General features: G+C 38.3%; 2 protein-coding genes across 2 annotated transcripts in view; both read right to left on the reverse strand.

Annotated features, from left to right (window-relative positions):
• The window catches only part of LOC122976773 (NACHT, LRR and PYD domains-containing protein 12-like), a 197,501-nt gene that overhangs the window by 64,739 nt on the left and 108,411 nt on the right, over nt 1-24,351 (reverse strand). The gene's annotated exons all lie outside the window — the stretch shown is intronic.
• LOC122976775 (protein NLRC3-like) lies at nt 460-23,230 on the reverse strand. Its single transcript, XM_044345441.1, has 10 exons — nt 22,776-23,230; nt 22,529-22,662; nt 22,284-22,396; nt 13,371-13,446; nt 10,452-10,521; nt 10,097-10,271; nt 8,125-8,247; nt 5,789-5,911; nt 2,337-2,584; nt 460-2,252 (listed from the first exon to the last, which is right to left on the reverse strand). Exons 6-10 carry the CDS (start codon nt 10,225-10,227, stop codon nt 460-462), a joined length of 2,418 nt encoding a protein of 805 aa, XP_044201376.1. The 5' UTR covers nt 10,228-10,271; nt 10,452-10,521; nt 13,371-13,446; nt 22,284-22,396; nt 22,529-22,662; nt 22,776-23,230.

The raw sequence follows: 24,351 nt of genomic DNA on the forward strand, positions 1-24,351 counted from the left end.
CGTAACTTACAAACAAACATAACCTACATTGTTTTAAGATTAATAATATTGGTTATCGTATTGGTATCAGACACAACAAACATAATTATCAATTGTTGTCATTGGCCCTGAAATTCCTCTTCGGTGCATCTTTAATGTAAAGTGATTCACACTTTACAGCATGCACTATACATTTACATTACACTTTACTGTAATATTGATATGATTTATGTAAAGTTGGCTTTATAATGTTGATATTTTGTTTCCTAATCACTCTCAACACTGTAAAACACTCCCTTAAAAATGTTTATCTTAGTTACAGGTACAAAGAGTACAACGTTTGGAGACCAAATAGACTCTTCAGAGTTGGGTACAGAGGCAACAGGAAGTATCTAAAACATTTTGGACTGAGCAGCTGGACATGAGAGATGTGTGTGTTCTGCAGTTATTGATTTATAATGTTGATAATCACATCTGGACTTACACAGCCTTTCTGCAGTTCCTCACAGCTGGAATCAGTCTCCGTCGCCCCTCTTCTGATGTGTTGTACTTCTTCAGGTCCAACTCATCCAGAACCTCCTCTGACATCTGCAGCATGTAGGCCAGAGCTGAGCAGTGGATCTCAGAGAGTTTCTGCTCTGATCTGTTCTCTGACTTCAGGAACTCTTGGATCTCCTGATGTACTGAGCGGTCGTTCATCTCCATCAGACAGTGGAAGATGTTGATGCTTCTGTCAGGAGAGACATTAGTATTCATCTCCTTCAGGTTGTTGATGATTCTCTGGATGATTTCTGGAGTGTTCTTTTTCCAACTCAGCAGGCCTCCTAAGAGACTCTGGCTGGACTCCAGAGAGAGGCCATGAAGGAAACGAACAAACAAGTCGAGGTGGCCATTTTCACTTTCAAGAGATTTCTCCATGGCTTTCATCAGGAAGTCATCCAGGGATGAGTGACTGTATTTTTTTCCCAGGAAGGCCTTCAGTACCTCTGTGTTCCTGCTGGTGTAACAGCGGTACATGTAGACTGCAGCCAGAAACTCCTGAACACTCAGATGAACAAAGCTGTAGACTCTTTTCTGGAAGATCACACTCTCTGTTTTGAGGATCTCTGTACAAAATCCTGAGTACACTGAGGCCTCTTTGACATCAAGACCACACTGCTCCAGGTCTTCTTGGTAGAATATGATGTTTCCTTTCTCCAGTTGTTCAAACGCCAGCCTCCCCAGCCTCAGAAGAACTTCCCTGTCAGCCTTCGTCAGCTCCTGTGGACTCATCTCATGTCCCTCATTATACTTGTGCTTCTTCCTCTTTGTCTGAACCAGCAGGAAGTGTGAGTACATGTCAGTCAGGGTCTTGGGCAGCTCTCCTCTCTGGTCTGTAGTCAACATGTGCTCCAGAACTGTAGCAGTGATCCAGCAGAAGACTGGGATGTGACACATGATGTGGAGGCTCCTTGATGTCTTGATGTGTGAGATGATTCTGCTGGACAGATCTTCATCACTGAATCTCCTCCTGAAGTACTCCTCCTTTTGGGTGTCAGTGAAGCCTCGTACTTCTGTTACCCTGTTAACACATGTAGGAGGGATCTGATTCACTGCTGCAGGTCGGGAAGTTATCCAAACGAGAGCCGAGGGAAGTAGATTGCCCTCGAAGAGGTTTGTCAACAGCATGTTGACTGATGACTTCTGTGTGACATCAGACATGACTGTCATGTTGTTGAAATCTAATGAAAGTCTGCTTTCATCCAGGCCGTCAAAGATGAACAAAACTTTACAGACAGCCAGCTTCTCTGCTGTGACCTTCTGTAATGTTGGATGGAAAACATGGATCAGCATGAGAAGACTGTACTGCTCATCTTTGATCAAGTTCAGCTCCCTGAATGAAAACAGAATCACCAGACTGACATCTTGGTTTTCCAACCCCTCTGCCCAGTCCAGAGTAAACTTCTGCACTGAGAAGGTTTTTCCAACACCAGCGACGCCGCTCGTCAGAACAAATCTGATGTGTCTCTGTTGGTCAGGTAAGACTTTAAAGATGTCGTGACACTTGATTGGAGCGTCATGGAGGATCTTCATCTTGGAAGCTGTCTCAAGCTGCCTCACCTCATGTTGGGTATTAACCTCTTCACTCTGTCCCTCTGTGATGTAGAGCTCAGTGTAGATGCTGTTGAGGAGGATTTCACTTCCTGCTTCATCAGTTCCTTCAGTCACACTTTCACATCTCCTCCTCAGACTGTTCTTATGTTCATGTAAAACCTCCTGGAGAGCAACATTCACTAAAACAGAGAAAACATGTGAGATTAAAGAGAGACATGCTGACAATTATTCACTATTACCAACACAAATACAATCAGTCTTACTTTGTACAGTGATGGTCTGACTGTCTGTCTGCAGTCCAGATCTTGTCCTGGATCTTTTTCCACACTGAGGACAGGAGAAGTCCCCTGATGAAGCAGACTTGTCCCAGTATGAGCTGATACACTGTCTGCAGAACCAGTGTCCACAGCCAGTAGAGACTGGATCCTTCAGGACGTCCTCCTGACACAAAGAACAGCAGGACAGCTGCTCCGCCACAGACACCCCACTCCTCCTCTTCCTCATCCTCTCTCTGTAAAAACATTTCTTTATCACTAATATGCTTCATTGATTGTTGTTGAAAAATATTAAGATTTGGCCAACACTGTCTAGAAGCTCAGACAGTCACAGAGAACAGTAAAAGTATAGCTTCTTTTTGAAAATAATTAATTTTATTCAAACTCTCCTGCTTTCATAAATACATATTTAGGTCTTGTAAACTGACAAAGAGATTCATTTGTCTCTCTGCTGAAAACAACCCTTAACTGTGTTTCTTATCTTATCATTTAGTGATCTGCTTGTAGTTTGCTATTAAGACAAACTCAAAACTTCCTGCAGCTGCTTCACTGTAAAAGCCTTCCATTAAAGAGAGCTGATAACGTCCTTTACTGCTTTACAGTCCCTTTTCGCAGCTTATCTTGGGTTAGTTAGGTTTGACTCTCTTATCTCACCAAAGCCATAAACTATAACCCACATTCCTGAGGACTTTTGTGAAGCCTCCTTGCAAATCTGAGCCAAACCTGAAATTCATGTAAATTCAATGTCTAATCATTATGCAAGTTATATCATGTTATTTGTCATGTAAATACAAGAAGAATGGTATGACTTTCATAGTTGTGTGACTATCTACTAAGGAGATATTAAAACTTTTATCTTATCAACTTTTATTAACTTTATACTACATGCAACAATACTGCCTTCTGGTGACAAGGGTTAAATTTCCTTATGTTAAGAGTTGATGAATGTTTGGTAACAATGTATTTGTATTTTAAACACCTAAGTGTTTAACTTTTGATCTAGTAGTTGTATTGAAAGAGTGAATTTTCAGTAGTAATAGGAATGTAAAGATATAATGTTTGAAGGATTTCAGTTTAAAGTTTTCTTTTATTGTTTAACAACAGTCATAATGAATGCTTTTATATTATGAAGTAAGAGTTATGTTGAACTTATATTTAAATATGTTTCTGACAGTAACCGAATCACATACGTGTTTCTTTACTGAAGTTCCTTTCACTATAGTATTAAACTTTATTTCAGTGTAGATGGTTTGAGACATGTAAATATTTTAAGGAAGTTGAATCAGTGAAGGTTGTATGCTTAAACATCATCAAGTATCAGTATGAAAGTTAATGTTTGTTATGTTATTTAGAAGAACTGACTTATTATGAAACATATGTAAACTGCTTCACTGTTTTCTTGAATAGTTTTACAAATATGATACAAGCTGACTGGAAATGTTCAGACCTAGTGACTTTGAAGTGTGATTTTTGCATGTAAAAACTCAGAATTAGACTTTCCCTAAAAATCCCTTTATTTCAGAATAAGCAAGCTGCAAAACCTCCAAGAACTCGAGAAAAATTCTTAAGACATCTCTTTCATTTCTTCTCCAACCAAGTATATGTATATTCAATCTTTTCCTGAAACAAGTTTAGTTTGTTTTTGTTTTATTTGGAACATTAAGTTTCATATTTCCACATACAGTCATTTAATTTTGAAGTAAACACATACAGTATTTTATTTTGAAGTAAACGCCGCTGAGGATTTGAGCATAGTCAGATTAAACTTTATTCGACACCTCAACTTCACAACACCTCAACTCAACATCCTCAACTTAGACTCCTGAAGAAGAAAACAACGCTTTAAAATGGACCTCTACCTGCTTTCTGAGAGCAATACTGCAAACTAGAAATTAAGCCGTCCTGAAGACTCTTTCAGAGCAGCCTGGAACAGCTTGACTCCCTTTTACTGGTGTTTAACACCTCTGCATCTACGAAGACGCACCCACAGTCCAAAGCCTGATCTGGGCTCTTTAACTGCCAAACAACACTGGTGATGCTGCACCAAACAATGTTGGTCCTGCTGAGATGACGCCTCTAGCACGACTTAACACCTCAAAAGTAAGGCATAACATGTCTTTGTGATCAAGGGTTGAAATAGAATAACATTAAAATTAAAAGATAATTTCTTTAGAGCTAGTAAGAAATGGTTGTTTGTTCATTTGAGCTGCAGTAAACAGAGGTCACTGTTTGGGACAAGAACTTAAGATTATAAGACTGATTCATTGATCAAATTGAACAAGGGTTAGTGCTCCCTCCCGGCACTAACAAATCCTAACCAAACAGGAGGCGGTGCCCACAATAACGAGGTAATTAAATAATAAAACATCAATACTCCTACAGCCGACACTGTCTAGAAGCTCAGACAGTCACAGAGAACAGTAAAAGTGTGTTTTATTTAAACTCTCCTACTTTCATAAATACATATTTAAATTTTATAAACTGACATAAAGAGATTTATTTGTCTCTCTGCTGAAAACAACCCTTAACTGTGTTTCTTATCTGGCTGTCTTACTAAATATTTCATGATCTGCTTGTAGTTTGCTATTAACACAAACTCAACACTTCCTGCAGCTGCTTCACTGTAAAAGCCTTCCATTAAAGAGAGATTATTATGTCCTTTACTGCTTTACAGTCCCTTTGGGCAGCTTATCTTAGGTTAGTTAGGTTTGAACTGAGGTTAGAAGTGGTCTAAAACTTGTGGTAGACTAGCAGTCTAAGACAAACAGCATATAACAGTGTGTTTCATGCATTAGTAAGATCCACTTACTAATGATTCACAGCTTTCAACTGAAAGCTCCAAAAGATTAGTAAGTAGACCTTTGAGCTTAATTTTCTTCACCATATTTTATATAAGCAGTTAGCTGAAGAGAAAACTCAAACACACATAATCAAGGTGAGCAAAGCATTTCCAAAAATAACCTTTTCACCACATAATGCACTATTATGATATGTACTGATTCAACATGACATCTGGTAACTTATAACAGCTGACCTGAGGTATATTTTGAGTAAAAACATAAGAAAATGAATGACACATTTGAAGCACATTCTTTCAGGTTTTGAATAGATGCAGATCTTTACAGTAACTTCAACGTTGGGGCAAAGATGTCTGAATATCTTCTTGAAGTGTAAATTCTGACATGGAGGTTCTCAGGTTGCTACAGAAATACCATCTGTAGTTTCTGGCTATAAAATGCAGATTAAGATCCATCTTAGTTTGAAACAGTGTCTATAATAATAGTTCTGCATCATGAATAGAAATATAAATAATACGATATTCCAACATGGCTCTGTGTTTGAGGGCGCTATGTAGTAGGCGGTGCTACACAAGTGGATCATTAATGCAGCAATACATTTAGCCATTAGTCAATCACTTTACAGCAGAAACAGTCTCTTACTTTGTGTCTGAGGGTCCAGGTTCATTACTGACGTTCAGAGGACGATGGTTGGACCGGTCACTCTTCATAGACAGACAGTCCGATGCTGGAGACTCTGCTCTCTGTCTGTGGTCTGTCTGACGTCTGTAACACCACCAAGATGTTTTTATTCATATCATGTGAATCCTTGATAAATTCTCTGATGACAAAGCCATTGAAGGAGCTCTAAACACACAAACTGCTGCTCCTGCAGATAATAAGTCACAGATTAGATCACAGCTTTTCTAAATGACTGACAGCTGACACAGATACTAAGGGGAAGATGGGACAAATGATTTGAATGTGTGTTAAATTTTAGATAGCAAATAAATATTAATAGAAATTTTAATATACAAACACAAAATCAACTGTTGGGAACAAAAACACAATGTCATTGGCAGAGGTAATTAGCATAGCACAGCAATGGTCTTTAGATATCACTTACCCAATTTAAAGTCGCACTGGTTAATTGTCTGGGAGGAGTTTGTATAACACCTGTCAATGGCTTCACTTTGCAGAAAAATTGCACTGTAAATTCAAGGTGGCTGACTTCCTGTTGGACTTAGGGTATGGCTCCAAGAGGCGATTTTTAAAGTCTGGAGATGTTTCATCTGTGTACCAAATTTCGTAAATCTATGTTAAATTTGAAGGTGGGGGCTTTGACTTTGAAATTTTCTAGGGGGTGCCATTGAGCCATTTTGCCACATTCAAGCCCAAGATCCATATCAGATATCAAGTTTTGCCACTTCTGATGCCTGTGCAAAGTATCCTGAGTTTTTGAGCACCCCTAGCAGCTCATAAATGCTAAAAGTAATTAGGGGGCTAACACAACCGATGTGCCATGCCTTAGCCCAATTGTGTTATCAAATCAAAATATTTACTAATTTGAACATGGGTGCAAAGTTTCTTGACTTTTGTGCATCCTAAAGGCCTCAAACGTGTTTGTGAAATGAAAATTGATGCATGAAATCCAAAATGGCTGACTTCCTGTTGGGCAGATTTTTTTTTTTTATTATGTCCAGAATGATGACAGCAATGATCCCACTGAATTTCATGAACATCAAAGCAACTTTATTATATTATTTATATTAATTATATATATTATATTAATATATACAATTAATATAATATATTATATTAATTGTATATACATTTGATGAACAATTTGTCATTTAGACTTCAGATCTTGTTGCCCGTAGGATATACTACATAAGTGAGATATTAATGCAGCAATTCATTACCAGAGAGCAACTGTAATAAAAATTGGGCATTGAATGTAGGAAATAAATAACACTTCCTGTGTCCACTATGTGGCGCTAGAGAACATCCACAAATTATATGTCATGTTGCTGTATATCATGTGCAGACCACACCATGTAAATGTCATGTAAATCAGATGAACCTTGTCACATAAGGCTGCCTTCCCGTTGTCAATAGTTGGTGCTATGACTATGGCTCAATATTGACATGTAGATGTGTTCAGGCCTGGGGTCCGTTTCACAAAGCAGGTTCAACAAACTCTGAGTCTAATCCTGAACTCTGAGTTGATCTACTCCGAGATAGGAAACTCTGAGTTTCCAGTTCCAGAACAGCTGATTTTAGTCAGTTTAATCAACTCGGAGTAGTTTCACCTGGAGTTAAGCGCGTGCACCACAACTATAAAAAGCCAGCATCAATTGAGCCCCGATTCAACGATTTTCAGGCGATTTTTAAAGTCTGGAGATGTTTCATCTGTGTACCAAATTTCGTAAATCTATGTTAAATTTGAAGGTGGGGGCTTTGACTTTGAAATTTTCTAGGGGGTGCCATTGAGCCATTTTGCCACATTCAAGCCCAAGATCCATATCAGATATCAAGTTTTGCCACTTCTGATGCATGTGCAAAGTATCCTGAGTTTTTGAGCACCCCTAGCACCTCATAAATGCTAAAAGTAATTAGGGGGCGCTATACAGCCAACGTGCCACACCTAAGCCCAATTGTGTTATCAAATCAAAACATTTACTAGTTTGAACATGGGTGCAAAGTTTCTTGACTTTTGTGCATCCTAAAGGCCTCAAACGTGTTTGTGAAATGAAAATTGATGCACGAAATCCAAAATGGCTGACTTCCTGTTGGGCAGATTTTTTTTTTTTTTAGTATGTCCAGAATGATGAGAGCAATGATCCCACTGAATTTCATGAACATCAAAGCAACTTTATTCCAACATGGCTCTGTGTTTGAGGGCGCTATGTAGTAGGTGGTGCTACACAAGTGGATCATTAATGCAGCAATACATTTATCCATTAGTCAATCAGTTTACAGCAGAAACAGTCTCTTACTTTGTGTCTGAGGGTCCAGGTTCATGACTGAAGTTCAGAGGATGATGGATGGACCAGTCACTCTTCATAGACAGACAGTCCGATGCTGGAGACTCTGCTCTCTGTCTGTGGTCTGTCTGACGTCTGTAACACCACCAAGATGTTTTTATTCATATCATGTGAATCCTTGATAAATTCTCTGATGACAAAGCCATTGAAGGAGCTCTAAATACACAAACTGCTGCTCCTGCAGATATTAAGTTGCAGATTAGATCACAGCTTTTCTAAATGACTGACAGCTGTCACAGATACTAAGGGGAAGATGGGACAAATGATTTGAATGTGTGTTAAATTTTAGATAGCAAATAAATATTAGTAGAAATTTTAATATACAAACACAAAATCAACCATGGGGAACAGAAAACATAATGTCATTGGCAGAAGTAATTAAAATTAATTTGCATGCGTCAGAGGGAGCGGTAGCCATGGTATCGCTGCTGGAGGTCAGTTGACACGGCTCTGAATTTTCAGGATTATCGGACACTGTGTGAATGGGTAAAACATTATTTCCTGTGTGCAGTACGTGGCATCCCAAGTCTCTTAAATTGCATCCATGTGTCCCTCACTTGCATCCTTTCTTTGCATCTCAGTCCCTCCCACCGTGGATGCAAGGAAAGACGCAAGGAAACCAAGTGAGGAGAGAGGAAACAAGGAAATATGTTTTTAAACACATGGGACATCCTTTCGTCTGAAGCATCACATGAAGCGACGCCTGTTTCTGAAAACAGCTGGATCAGCTGTCATTCGACTGTCACAGCTGTGGCGATTTTTCATGGAGTTTGTTTCTGCACACATGTGCACTGCGATAACACTAATAAAGGTGAACAGTTATCACTGCCAGAGCAGCTGTTTTCTCTCTGCAGCCTGTTAGCTGTTTAACAAACACCTGCACATGAATAACAACCTGCATTCAGTATTTATACTGTGTCCTGCTCAGAGGCACATGAACCATTTCTGCTGGCAGAATGCGTTCATATTATTTATTAATTATTTGAGTCTGTATTTATTGATATTCTGATTGTGTATTCATTATTTAATAAACCAGAATATGATCAGGGTGTCTTTTGAACACTGGAAATTGTTTATTTGGCTAAATATTTCAGGGAAATTTTAAATTATGTAACTCATATCAAAGCCGATGCTCAGGAATTTTCAGCCTTGCATGTGACTGAATGGATATGACGACAAAAGAGCCCAATCACTATAAAACATATAATTTCCCACCACTTCTAACACATGTGGAAAGTTTCATGAATTTTCGAGTACTTTGAGCCCAAGACCCCATGAAGAGCACCAGGCTTTGAAGCCAATTTGACACAACAGCCAAACCGCATAATTACAACTTCCAGGTCTGTCACTTGATGCACATTAGCCCAAAAAGCATTTTTCACAAGTTTTTCACACAATCATGGGAAAAGGCTTAACCAGAAGTAGCTGGAAGTAGCTGGCTAGGCTGGGGGAAGTCTCTGGTGCTCATGCTCTATGGGCCCCACAGATGCAGAAGATCTGTGTAATTTTATTCAAACGGAATTCAAACTTCTTAGGCTTCATGCATGGATGTATAAAGAGCACTGGATACAGCGTCAGAGACGGGGCTCTGTTCATTCCTATGGAAGTTGTGGCAAATGAAGCTAAAATATTTGACTTCCGGGTATAAAATAACTGCACTTTGGAGCCTGCTGGCGACGCCCAAATACTATAAAAAATATAAATTTCCCCTCACTTCTGACGCATGTGCAAAGTTTTGTGGGTTTTCAAGCACCTTTAGCTCCTCAAAAATGTGATTTATTGCAGAGAAGAAGAATTGCTTCAGATATAATAGGCCTTCGCACCACTCTGACCTAATAATCTCTACAAAAACAACAGGTTCCTCACACTTTCAGTGCCAGGGCCCTAATGAGTCATATAAATGAGTTGGTAGCAGCTCTCTTACTTTGTGTTTGACGGTCCAGGTTCATTACTGAAGGTTGGAGGATGATCGTTGTACCGGTTTCTCTTCATAGACAGAACGTTGGATACTGGAGGCTCTGCTCTGCCCTCCTCTTCCTCCACACAAGCACTCATCTTGTGGACTTCAGTCAGTCTGAGAGGTAAACCAGTAACACTGACTGTGAGATTAGAAAGCAAGATTCAAGAGAAACAAATTACTCAAACAAGTTATTATCTCCCCGTTTTATTTCCTCTCTTTATATCCACGCAAGTTCATTCTAACTCTTCTCCCCTCTACAGTCCTCAGGGAGGAAACTGAGACTTTCATAGTAAAATAAGAATGTTTTATTAACACTCACCCTGCGTCAGACGTCAGTTTTTATCCATCTGCTCTGCTCCGTTGAAGACTTTCAGTTCCAGTACTGCCATCTACAAGAAATCACACAATTCTGTCAACGTGTGTGTGTGTGTGTGTGTGTGTGTGTGTCATAAACATAAAATAGGTTTTGGTCAAAATGTTAGTACTTCAGGTATCCCTTTATAATACAGTCATTACCATGTAATTTACCAGAACTTGCAGTGTTATATAACTTTTTTCTTTTGAATTTCACCTTCATTTGTTAGTCTAGGACAGGTCTTCACACTGAGTTGCTGAGTTCAGTGTCATCCTCAAGGGAACATCAATAGTAAATGTTAAATAAAATTTGTCTTATCAAATGTGTCGTGAGGATAAAACTTAGCCTACTTTTCATCTTTGGAAATGATTTCTAGTGTTTCTACATCTTCTTATTCTGTTGTATGATTACAGGCTCGTTTACATTTTCACTTGGTTGAATATGACTTTTTGCTGTTCCTAAAACAGAAGTTTTCTGCAGGTACTTGGTATCAGCGTTTCATCTCATATCATATTAAGTACTTTATTCATGGTTCTGATGATGTCGCTCGTAATTAACAACCCCTCCTCTTTCACACACTTTGTTTATTCTATTCATAAATGTTGAGCTGTTCTTGGAGGCGTTTGTCTGTTTTAATGCCAGTTTCGTCCTACATTCAAATACACATTTTCACAATTTCATCATTAGACTTCAGGGGTTTCTTATGTTTTTTCACAGTGCTGTCAAGTCTTTTTTCCCTTGGTTTTACCTGCATAACCACATAGAAATTTGTTTTGGGCTCTGAGTGCTTCAAAAACACAGGTGACCTACGCTCAACACTGTACCTGAACGCCTCCTGTGTAAACGGGGAATCTATGCTGAGTCTCTATCACGGTTTGATGTCATTTATGGTTGCTCTAGCTTCTCTGTCCTCTCCTCTGCTCTATTTGTCGGTGTTTGTGTTTAGCTTAGTTATTATCGTGTATTAAAATGTGTTAAATTCCTGTAAATTTAGCTTCTGGCTGAAACAGCCCCTCCTCTCAACCAGCAGCAGAGGGAGGAGGAGGAGGAGGACAGGATGAAGATACTGACTGATATCTGTGTTCTTCATTCTTTTTAAACTTCACGCAGTATTTTTAATTTCAGGAATATTATTTATTTTACTGACATTTTTAAAATTTCTTTCAAGTGAGATATTATTGAATTTATATAGTGACTTTGCTGACTGTTCTGAATTTATTCTTTCTTTAATAATTCAAAAATCCCCAATTCTTTGGTAATGAAAAAGAACCGATACGAGTATTGATAAATACTCTTATTTCATTCTACCAGTGCAGTCAACAAAGCAACATAACTCATCACTATAACGACCATCTCTACTGTTATCAGATCAGAAATGCTGTGTAACATTCATGATTTCTGTATAAACTTGAACGGCCAACAATATTTTACACCAGTTTTAGAACATTTTACACTTCAACAGAAAGCAAACTTGAACACCAACATGCTGTATGTCAAAGCAGTATAGTAACATGTTCAGCTATATTGTAACCAAGACCAATGAGGAAACAACAGGTAAATAAAAGGCAGAGCCTCCATTTTAATCCAGTTCAGGTAGAGATATTCATTCATGTGAATGTGGACGCTGCACATTTATCTTTAAGAAAAAGAACCAGAGTCAAAGAAAAGTGTCAATAAGTTAAAACAATGAAGTTTTATTAAGTGTCGTCCATTAATTCATCATTTACCAGACTTACATTTCCTTAATGATGACAAAGTGGAATCTGACTGTGTATCAGGCTGCAGCTACATTACATTTTAAATATATTAGTTCGAGTTCGAGGTTAAAATACAGCAGATTTGAAATGTTTAGACGTCTATTTGTATCTTGTCTCAACAGCATTCAGTGACTTTATTTCAGCTACTTCAACAAATGTAGTAAATTTAAACATTGTCACTGAAATGCTGTTAAAACACGTTCAGACTATGCTCCCTATTTAAAAAAAACTCACTTTCAAACTACATTCTGCAGCTGCACCACGATCCTGCTCACTTTAAAATTTTAATATATAATCTCCAATATTGTAAGAATGCTGTTCCATCAGTGCAACCAATCACATCATGAGTGATAGAGATCATTATAAAGCTTCATACCCATTTAAAAAAAATTAAACTGAGATTACACATTATGTGCAGTAAACATTTCAGTGCAGGAGCTGCTCTGATAAACTGACAGCTGTCTTGTGTCACAGTGTTATAACAGAAGGACATGCAGAGGTTTGATTCTGAGCTGAGGCTGAATTCACGCTGTGTAATATTTGAATATAAGAGAAAAAACGCTGTTCAAAGAAAGACTGATGTGCATTAAAACGGTAACTCGAGTAACTAAACCAATATCCTACAAGGATTTTGATTCTGACATACAGTAAAACTCTGCTACTGAATGCGCATTTATACAGACTGAATGAACGAGGAAATCAAACAGCGTGTCTGACAGAGAGAAACTCAGGGTTTGTCAGTTACTGCGGTAACTGATCCACAGTTTAAGCTAGCTCTCTTTCTGGAATTGAAAACCCAGAGTTTCCCTCATCTCACTAAACCCGCTTTCTGAAACAGGCCCCTGGTTGTCTGGACAGCCACTGTTAGGCTCGGTGAAGCCAGATACCGAAAAGATATTCTGGGTATGTTGAACTTGCTTCGTAGTACAGGTCTTTCAGCGAGGGCTACGTGAGAAAGAGTTCGACACAACACCGGAAATACCACACAAACAAGTTATCTACCCGTTTTATTTCCTTTCTTTATAGCCATAGAAGTTCATTCTGACTCTTCTCCCCACTACAGTCCTCAGAGAAGAAACTGACTGAGACTTTCATGGTAAAATAAGAATATTTCATTAACACTCACCCCGCGTCAGACGCCATTTTATCCATCTGCTCTTCTTTCACTTTCACTTCTGCAACTTACAAGAAATCACATGACCCTGAGGGGAGAGACGTCAACTTCTTTCATTCATCCAGTAGTTGCTGAGTTCAGTGTCATGCTCAAGGAAACATCAATAGTAAATGTTAAATAAAATTTGTCTTATCAAGTGTGTGCTGGGATTTAAACTAGCAACGTTGTGGTAAATATTTAAAAAAATACAATCAGCACCCCTTGAGGTACTTTGAGGGACAAAGAATTCTGTCGCCTCTTTTTTTTAGAGCTTTTTTGAGCCATCCGGTCAGATGTAGGACATGCTTGAAGGACTACATCTCCCAGCTGGCCTGGAGGAGTATATTGCAGAGTCAAAAGACCATTTGTGCTGCTAGATTCTGACCAGAAGGTTACTTGAAAAGGGGAAGAAGCTTCAACTGCATATGCCAGACTATCTTAAAACATCTTAAAAACTCATCATAAGCACTGCACACCCACACAGGTGTTCAGTTTCTACTTGATTAGACCTGCTCAGGTTGAATGTGGACGGAGGTGTGCTGGCAATTACGTGACGTCTCAAAACTTAAACGGGAGAGTCAGAGAGATATAAATCAATCTCAATCTGTACATTATTTATGTTTACTGTTTCTTTGCTGTTACTTTTATTGATTATTCTTTTTTTGGTACTGTAAAGAAAGACTTTATCACATTGCATTTTCTCCTGATGGCAACTTTTTACAACATATTCAGAACTCTTTCATAGAAAAAATATGTTTACAAACTTAATCTACAATTACACAGCAAAGACATCAGTTTAAATGTTAAAGCACTTGATCACCAGAAAAGGCCACAAATAGAAATGTTTCACTCATTTGGTTCTTTAGTTAGCAGGACATATTGGTTATTCTTAATTGTTTTTTCCTGGACTTTAATACATATTTATTTTTAAATTATATGCATTATTGTGTTCTAATTGTTAACTGCCTGTTTTGTGTTGTTTATATGGTTCATGCTGTTCACTCACTCATTCATTCATGAATAAATTTTTTGTTTGTTTATAACCATCAGTGTCCATCATTTGACTAAACAAGTCTGATGAATCAACGCCGTCTACGTATTGATCATTGAAAGGGGAGATCTGGTGTTATTGTTATGTTGAGTGATGGTTTACTACTATTTCAAACACTGTGTTTATTCTATTCAAAGCATGACATTAAATTACAGGAAGTGTTACACTGTGAGTGGATTGCTAGCTGCCTTCACTTCTCTTTCATCCATCAAAGTGTCTGGTGCATCTCAGTGACCTGCACTTTCACTGGATCTTGTTACAGTTAACAATTCCCAGCAAATAAATAACTCTTACCCTCCGCAATTAGGTTGCTACCTATACTGTGAACAAATGGCTGCATTTAGAAGAAATTATTATTGCTTAATTTGACGAAGACAGCAGAACAGCAAAAACTTCCTGTTCTCTCAGCAAGGGCTACATGAGAAATACAACCCTGGAAATACCACATAAACGAGTTATCTCCCCGTTTTATTTCCTCTCTTTATATCCACAGAGGTTCATTCTAACAGGTTATACAGTGGATAGCACAGCACTTGTAGCACTTCTGGGTTAATTATAGAGGACAGTTTCTCCTTCTATCCAGAGGTGAACCAGTACTATCTGTAGCATCAGTATCAGCACAGATAAAGCTCCTTATTACTTGTGTTCCACATCATGAATTTATCTGTTAAAGATACCAGAACCTTATACTAATGACATGTGCTTTAGAGTAATAAACATCCTCTGCTGTGAGGGAAAAAAATATATTGTGGTGTGGCGTTTTAATGAAAGCTGTTAATCATTCATTGTTATTTTCACATTTTAATATGTTCAGAGAGTTTCTTCATTGACTTTTGTTTTTATTCTACTTCCCTCCAGCCCTCCACCACCAAATTTTACAAGCACTGGTACGCTACCCAAGAGGCTCAACTGTTTCCTGTTTTAAAAATCAGATCTAATCATTTCATTTGGAGAAAAATAGCCTCTTGTGTGCTGTAGACTGTGAATGTATTATCCTACAATATTATGTTTACAATAACTTTGGATCCCATATGGCCTGATAAAATAGTAAATTAAATGTTTCAAAATATATCAGAATTTCTACATAATCCATCTGGGTTCCCTTCATATTCTAACAGAGAATGCAAATGTGTTTCATGCTAAAAGTCACATGGCTGACATTAATAATGCACACATGTACAGTTATTGTTTCATTTCATGGTTTTACTAATATTGACATGAATGAGTGATTTCAAAAGATATTAATGTACATATTTCTCTCCTCTGACCATGCTGGTCCATCTGTTTCTCTTTTTGTTCCCTTTAATCCACTGATGTTTTATTGCTGTGCTATCTACCATGGCAACTATGTACAGTATGAGCATTTCTTTCTTTCCACAGGATTTAATAAGCTGTTGCAACATATACTGTATATGTGCAAAGCAACACACACACTAACACTTTATTTACGATTTCCTTGCACAATGAAAACTGTAACTGAAATGCAGGTTATATTAACAGACAGGGAGCCCAAATTAACTCACTATGACAACGCTAAACATGTTTATGGTCTGTAATGTAATACAGTGAATGATGAGTATCAGTTTGTGAGTGTATGTGTGCGTTTATGAATTGAATTACGACAATGATGAGGTCTATTTGAGTTTGTGCACGTTTTCGTGTGTATACAGTACTGTGCAAAAGTTTTAGGCACTAAAAGTAAAGTGAGAATGCTTACAAAAATATTGCTATCAATTGTTTTCATTTATCAATGAACACCTTACAAAGTTGAGTAAACAGCAGAAACCTAAATGAAATCAATATTTGTTGTGAGCAGCTTTGCCTTTAAAACAGCAGCAGTTCTCCTCGGTTCACCTTAACACAGTTTTTCATGGTAACTTGCAGGTAGGTTGTTGTAACCATCTTGGAGAAAGATGTTCTTCTGTGGATTTATTATTTAGGCCGTCTCAGGTGCTTCTTCATGTAATCCCAGACTGACTCCATGATATTGAGATCAGGGCTCTGTGGGGACCATACCACACTATCTGTTGCAGGACTCATCATTCTTCTTGTTGCTGAAAATAGTTCTTTATGACTCTAGCTGTATGTTTGGGGTCATTGTCATGTCATGAATAAATTTGGGACCGATCAGACACCTCCCTGATGGTATTGCATAATGCATAAGAATCTAAACATCTAGGGTGCCTAAAACTTTTGCACAGTACTGTATGTGTTTGAGAGACTTTGTGACAGAGAAATGAAAATAAGTGTGTTGATGTCCATGTTGTAAAAGGAAACAGCATCATAATGCATGATTTGAATTAACATGGCACCATAAGGAACGTACTGCATGTGAGTGTGTGAGGAAGAAAGAGGCAGCATCAGATCTCACCTTATTTAATAAACATGGAACCAGATTTGTATTTCTGCATCTTTTGTGTGTGTGTGAGAGTCATTATGATTAAATATAAATGTTACTAGATTTGTGTAAGTGAGAGACAAAGAAATTATTGAATAATCATGAAACCAGATTGAAAGCAGCCACTCTGTCTCGCAGCTCTGTAATCACTAAATGTCGTTTGGGAAGTGACCGTAAGCACTTTAAACCACCGACGTGTTTCACAATCAGACCAATGAATAAAAGATTTGAGTTTTAAATGCCTACATTTTAAATTTAAAAGAAGTGGAGATGTGGGACTGTGGAAAGTAGATAAAACAAATGAATGTTGCTCTGCTTTTCTGATTGAAGTTGACGTCCTTTCTTACAGCAACAGATACAAAAGCAGATGCTGGAGTGTCAGACTTCATAACAGCAGTGATGGTGTTACTGTTTACAGATCAGGTGGGATTAGGGACAGCAGCTTTTAATGTCACTGAGGTTTAAATTGAATTTATATTACTGACAACACAACTTGTTTAAAAAGAGAGCATGAAAGAGAAAAGACTGCAAATGGACCAGAGAGAGTGCAAGAGAAACAAACTGATCTCTAACTTTATTTAACAATATACAGTTTAAGGGAAGACAGTGTATTTATATGCACATTTAAGCCTAATAATCCCTTTTCATGTATGAAATTTCATCCTGCGCTCATATAACAGTGATGATATAGACTGCCCACTCCTGCACTTGATAGAGTAAATACATGTTGTGCTGCAGCATTTGGGCCTCCTGTTGCTGGAGTCTTTATCACTTGTAATTGAAACTGAAGTCATGTGATGTTCTTGGTATTTTTTGTGGATATTTTGTGTTGGTTTTAACAATCTGCATGATGTTTTTAGGGATCTTTTTAAAGATAGAGATATAGAAAGAAAGAAGAAAGACACACACATACACTCACTCAGTAATAGACCCTGCAGGATGTGAAAATATAATCATAAATAGTTTTATCTCCTCATTTATCCTCTTTTTTTTTTTTTTTTTTGCAAGTAATTGAATGTGAATTTGACACCAGCCAGCAGCTGGACAGATGTTGAGTGGGACACCTCTTCCTCCCTGATAACCACAGCAGGGGAAACACTCATACATGTAGACACACACATGCCAGAACAGCAGGTGGCTTCCTGTAACAGCGTCACTGTTCTTGTTCAATGCTGCGTCGACACTGGATGTACAACACAGGGATTGACATGAGATGCATTTTCAGTTTTTCCTTTTCAGTCCATCGTATAATTATCACTCAATATTTTTTTAGCACTTTTTCTGATATTGAGAAAACAGCAGGAATGAATAGTGTTGTTCTTTCATTTCTCTCTCAGATTGTTTTCTCTCTTTTATCACGTCCGTATGGGCAAGATGAACATTTCCTAAAGCAACAGCCACCTGTGAATGTACATGAAGGTAAAGGAGTTGTAGATTCATTGCTTCTACATTTGAGCCGCAGCTCTTTATATAGACTGTGTGTGTGTGTGTGTGTGTGTGTGTGTGGCTGCAGTTTCTCATGGGGTGAGGCACTGAGTCGTCTGTTTCTGCTTCAGTGAAACTCTGTAGCTGAAGCTGCCACCACCAAGACATTATAGGCCATAGAAAGACTGTGTGTGCATCTCTTCTCAGTATTGAAGGGCATCATTTCCACTGGGGATGGGGAGGACATGACCCTCTCACTTCCCAGTTGTGTCCGTACATTTGCACTTTTACAGTTTGAGTCACTTTGTGGACATTTATTTTTTTGCCATTGGTTTCTCCTCTCAGGCTACACACAGGCTGCCTGAAGGCCTGGACATGCTTGACACCAACAAGTATGCAAACATGTTTATTACTTAGTAGCTGTTGTGTATCGTCATACTGGAAGGTCTGGTGATAAGCCTGACATCATAGAGACCAGTGAAATGTAATAATCACACTAATGGGGATGATGGTGAACACTTTCAGACAAACTCTCCTACATGACATTTCTTGTCTCACTAAGTTTTTTATGAAAAGTGACAGAAATGAAATGATGAATGAAAAAAAGGACCTTAAGAGAGCGGTTCAAATCCTGCAAAGTGTCTCATCTCTGCACACCTGGCCGATCGCTGCATGAAATGGACATGCTCGTCAGATTGTCAGTTTCAGTAACTTAAATAATTGTGGGACGCAGCCCCCACAATCCCATAATCAGCAAGGTGTGGCAGGAGGGGGTTTCAGACACCATGACGATGTGATTCCATAAATCCTGATTTGTACAGATGTTTGGGGCCATCTGACAGGACCCGACACAACTTAGGCCCCTCAACAAGTTTTAGAAAAACTAGAAAAAGCTGTTTGTGTTCTTCCTTGTGTGTGTGACTGTGTACGTTTGTGCATCGGCACAGTCCTGTGCACGTCCTCGCAGCAGCTTCAATATCTTGTGACATGGAAGGACTTGAAAGGAAAGAGAGGATGGAGCAAAAGAAGGAGAGAAAGAGAAGGTGAGAGAGATGAGAGAGGTTAGGGATTGATTATTGATCGCTGTGGAGTTGTCAGGAGGCCGAGGAAAGATGGAGGAACACAGGCTATTTTCCTCTCATTCATCGACTGAGAGCACAGAGAGGTTGGTGGAGAGAGAGCACTGCACAAAAGATTCATGTCATTCCTCCTTCGCTTACCCTCTCTCTCTTTTTTCTGTCGGTTTTGTTCGGATCTCATTTTCCTCCTTGTGTTTAGAAATATTGAATTAAGAATGAAGATGAGACAAAAGAAAACAACAAGGGAGGATGAAAGGAAAGAAAAAATGGACAGAAGGAAGGAAAAGCACACTCATATGCACATAAGCAGTATTTACTTTACTACTAAACAGAGCAAATCAGCAGGAAGAAAAGACTTTCCAGTTTCCAATTCACAAATCAAACAAGCGCTCATTAAAACCTCGTCGTCTCCAGTCGTCCCACAACTCACTCCAACAAATTCCACTTCATGGAAACACACACATTTCACCCCGAGACAGAAACCAAACGTAATCCTATGATTCATTTCCATTCAAATAACACAAATCCAAGAGAGTCTTATTAATGATCGCAGTGAATGTAGCCCACAGATTTCTTCATCCATTTATCAGTGTGAGGATGAGTGTGTGTGTGTGTGTGTTTCTTTTTACATGCATGCATACGTTACGCCCATAGAGTGGTTGCCTTGGCAACGGTAAACTACAGCGCTGCTAATCAGCTGTTCGGGCTCTAACCGTCTACATTCTATTAACCGTTAGAAACAAACTGAAAATAAACGTTATTAACCGTTAGAAGAAAATTAATAAAACAAAGAAATATAAACTATAAAAAACTCTAACATTAAATCTTATAAATACATATATATCAGTGGAGTCAAGCAAACGTTACATCTGACTCCCTTTGACGTTTTGACAGGTGTAATTTGATGATAACCATCATCGTAAACGGCAAGCTAGCGCCAACTCGTCCCAGTTTAGGACACCAAGCTAGCGCAAAGACCGCTGACAAACTACAAACTACACGCTACAATACATAACAGTACATTAAATAGAAAAACTGATAAACTGTATAAATGTTTACATGACATTTACACATCTGAAAGAACAGATGGAAAAAAGAGTGTGAGTCTGCTGATCCTCCGTGGCTTTACTGATTATACGTTAACTGCCAACTGAAGAATGCAGCGCAGGCTCACAGCTTATAAACCCCCAGCTGATCTCCTGCCTTTTACACTCCAAATAGAAATATATGAAATTGAATGGAGGGTCTGTTAACGTGTAAAATAGCAAGTTCAACATACCTAGGATATCTTTTTGTTATCTGGCTTCACTGAACCTAACATTGTCCATCCAGATACATAGAAATATATGAAATTGAATGGAGGGTCTGTTAACATGTAAAATAAAGTGCAAACATATAAAACAAAATAACACAAGTAAGTTGGCAATTGCATGTTAATATCCTATGTGCCACATATATGTCAATAGAAGTCCTAGACTCAATTATTCCACTAAGGAGACAGTGCATAGTAGCGTCTCTCTCACACACACACAAACCTGAATACACTCACCCATAACAGGAAATGGTTTACTGACTGCTGTGTGTGACTGACATGCTGAGTGCAGACTGCAGCATAGTGTCCTGCTCTCCTTATTCTTCTACAGAAGGACGACACACTTAATGAGTTGTCCTAACACACACAGAGGTGCACATTCACACTCACACACTTGTACTTCCATACTTGTGAGGACTCGCAGTAACCTGAAACATTCCCTATAGCTTCTTATCTTAACCTTGTCCCAACTCATTGCCTACCCCAGACCCTTAACCTGACCCTTACCCAATTCTAACCTTCACACTAAACCAGATCTTAAAGAGCCCCTTTAAGAAGGGAAGGGCAGACAAAATATCCTCACTTTCCAAAAATGTATTTATTTTCAAGCTCTAAAGCTCAACTGGGTCTTTTAGGGGACACTGAATGTGCTGCAGCTGCTTGTTTTGTTTTTTTCGGGTCATGAATGTGATACAGACGATGTTTGTGCTGCAAGAAATCTGACGTCAAAGTGAATCCAATACAAGATGTTTTACTAATAACATTTTAATCCAATCTTTTAAACAGTCTGACCTCATCTGATCAAAACAACACGTCAATAAAGTTTCTATAAATATATAAATAATCTATAAATACACTGAATCCTACTTGATCCTCGCCGCCCTGGTGATCACACGCTTTCCTGTGGAGAAGTCAAATTAGCCGTATACCTGTGCGAGGGAGCGACATCATACAGAAAAAAGAAAGATACTTTGATATTTCAATTACTAAAAACAGCTAAATTGAATAGATGCTGCACATTTCATAAAGATGCTGCACATTCTTACATTTGAATGAAGTTTGTAGGTAAAAGCACGTGAGACTAGTTAGTGAGAGTCTGATTTGATAAAAATAATACAGAACAACCCCATAGAAAACCCTGTAGAATAACACACACACACACACAGAAAGAACTGCTTTGTGTTTCAAGAGTTAATACTCTGTACTGTACTATAGTGAATTAACAGAACAACTAAAAACATGCAGCTCGTTAACCTTCATCATTTAAAAAGCTCTGATTTGCACTTTTTCTTTTTCACATTCTATCTTTTATCTCCTCGCACAAACACACAAATACACACTTTTTGAATCTCTGGCCTGTGACACACACACACGTAACATCAATATTTCTGTCAACTTGGTTAGAGTGAATCAAAACTGCAGTTCATATAATAGGAACATAGACATCCCTCTTCATCATTTCTGGAATTCAGGGTGAATTGACACAGAACCAACAAGAATATGACAAACTGGCCATTTTCAAATAACACACAAAATCCTACAAAATATTATTATACTGTATGTATCCTTAACGCTAACTTAACACATATCTCACCAGAGAAGGAGAATGAACTATTCTGACCTTGAGGGTGGTGTTTCAGCTTTTTAAAGTCTCTGTTTAGGTTGATAGTATGAATTTTCTTTCCATCTGTTCTAACAGTAAGATGGTCCAGTTGCCAGCAAACTTCCTGCAATCTGTAGACAGGAATGTACAGATCCCAATATTGGTAGTATGTAGATTTGATTAGATTGATTTAATCCATAATCCATAATTAATGGACTATAAAAACATTACAATGAAAATCCCACTTCTGTGTGTGATTGTACCTGTTGGTCTTGGAGGGGTTGTACTCGTAAGATCCGCCAACGGCTTTCTGCATTCTCTCTGAATTAATCCGCCAAAGTTTTAGGGAGTGGTCCATCACACATGACATCATTTATTCACCCAAGAGATCAAAATCCTGCAGTTGGATGAAAAAACCAACAACAACAACAACACATCTTAAATCCCATCTAGTTTTTCTGTGTTAGTGGATTATTCTTCAGATGGCAGCTGTGATTAGATGTTACTCACAGCACTCAGGACTTCATCTCGATGACCTTCAACGCCTCCAAATATCTCCACTAATGTGTCTGTCTGTTTGTTCATAGACGAAGGGCCTGATCTGAGGAAACAGTCGCACAATATCACTGCCAGATAGTTTACACATTTCTGTATTTATGTGATCAATGAAGCTTATGAGACACCAGAGATACAGAGTCAAATGGACTGTTTGTTCATCAGCACAGTTTTACTGAAAACTGAACAAAAACTGGAGAGATATTTATTTTCCTCTTTACAGCTTAATTAATTGATCACTTGCAGCTGTTGGTGGTGACAGTGAGGCAGCAGCAGCACAGCTGAAGTTTCACCTCCTTCCAGCTTCCCAAATGCGTAAAGCTGCTTTTCCTCCGTCACATATAATTTTACTCTGACCTCTAGAAACTTGTAACAGCATTTTTCATTAGTTTTAACTGATTGAAAAAACCAAATAATCCAGAGGACTCAGTAAAATCTGAACACACAGACATAATACACACATTTTTAGATTCAGCGTGACTTACACTCCCCGACGATATCATCATATGTGATGTGCATCGCGAATAAATGTCCATAAATCTGCTTAGAAATTTAAAAAAGTCGCTCCCCATAAGTTTTCTTCAGTATCAAGTAATCCAGTGATGTCTGTAGATTCATGGCTACAATGCAAACTGATAATAAAAAGGAAATGATAATAACTAAATCGGGATACTTTTAATGGCGCCATTTTGTCAACATGTAAACAAATATAGGCTAAAAAAACGGGGCTCAAGTTGTAGCTCACAGCTAACTCGCTGAATCCATGGCAACGCTATACTTCCTGTTTATATCCCCCTAAAGCATTATGGGAAATGTTGTTCCATAACTGAGAGCATGGTTATCCTTCAAATCAGTGATGTGTGAGTCTGTCTGTTGTGAATTAGAGCTATTGGCTGGTGTTTGGTACCGACTGGTATCTCTCAGAATAACTTGACAGCAAAGAGCAGCCAATAGCAGATAAACTGTTCAGTAGTAGCCTGCTTTCACCAGCAGATGGCAGCGTTATTCTATTGCTGTGATTGACTGACCTGCTGCATGTAAACTCCTTCTGCTTCCTTGTGTACATGTAGTCAGAGATGTACCTGCACAGGTGACTCAACAGTCAACAAGTCTCAACAGTATGCCTGTATGAAGACTCTGTACATATGAAATGAATGAGGTGGACAATAAATCTAATGTGTTTATTTTGTATGATAAAGAATGAATTCTTCAATAACTAACAGTCACCAATGTTAAATCTTTGCTTTAAAAATCAAATAGCACTGAACTGTAGGAAGTAACGATGTTTTAATATGTTTTAATGCTGTTAAAAGATGCTGAAAATGAAAATAAAAACTGTCTTTACATTATGAAGGTGCCCTTTCAATGACACTGTGTACAGCTAAAGAAAGACTGAACTAAAAGTGTGTACAAGAGAGTCATTTCTGTGGTGCGTTCATGTGCTAGTGTGATAAAATGGACATTAGGGCGTTCAGGATTGCATCTTTTTTGAACAGTCAAAAGTTAAAGTGACCTTTAACTACCTTTAGAG

Source organism: Thunnus albacares, chromosome 24 (genome assembly GCF_914725855.1).
Source record: "Thunnus albacares chromosome 24, fThuAlb1.1, whole genome shotgun sequence".
Lineage (NCBI taxonomy): Eukaryota > Metazoa > Chordata > Actinopteri > Scombriformes > Scombridae > Thunnus > Thunnus albacares.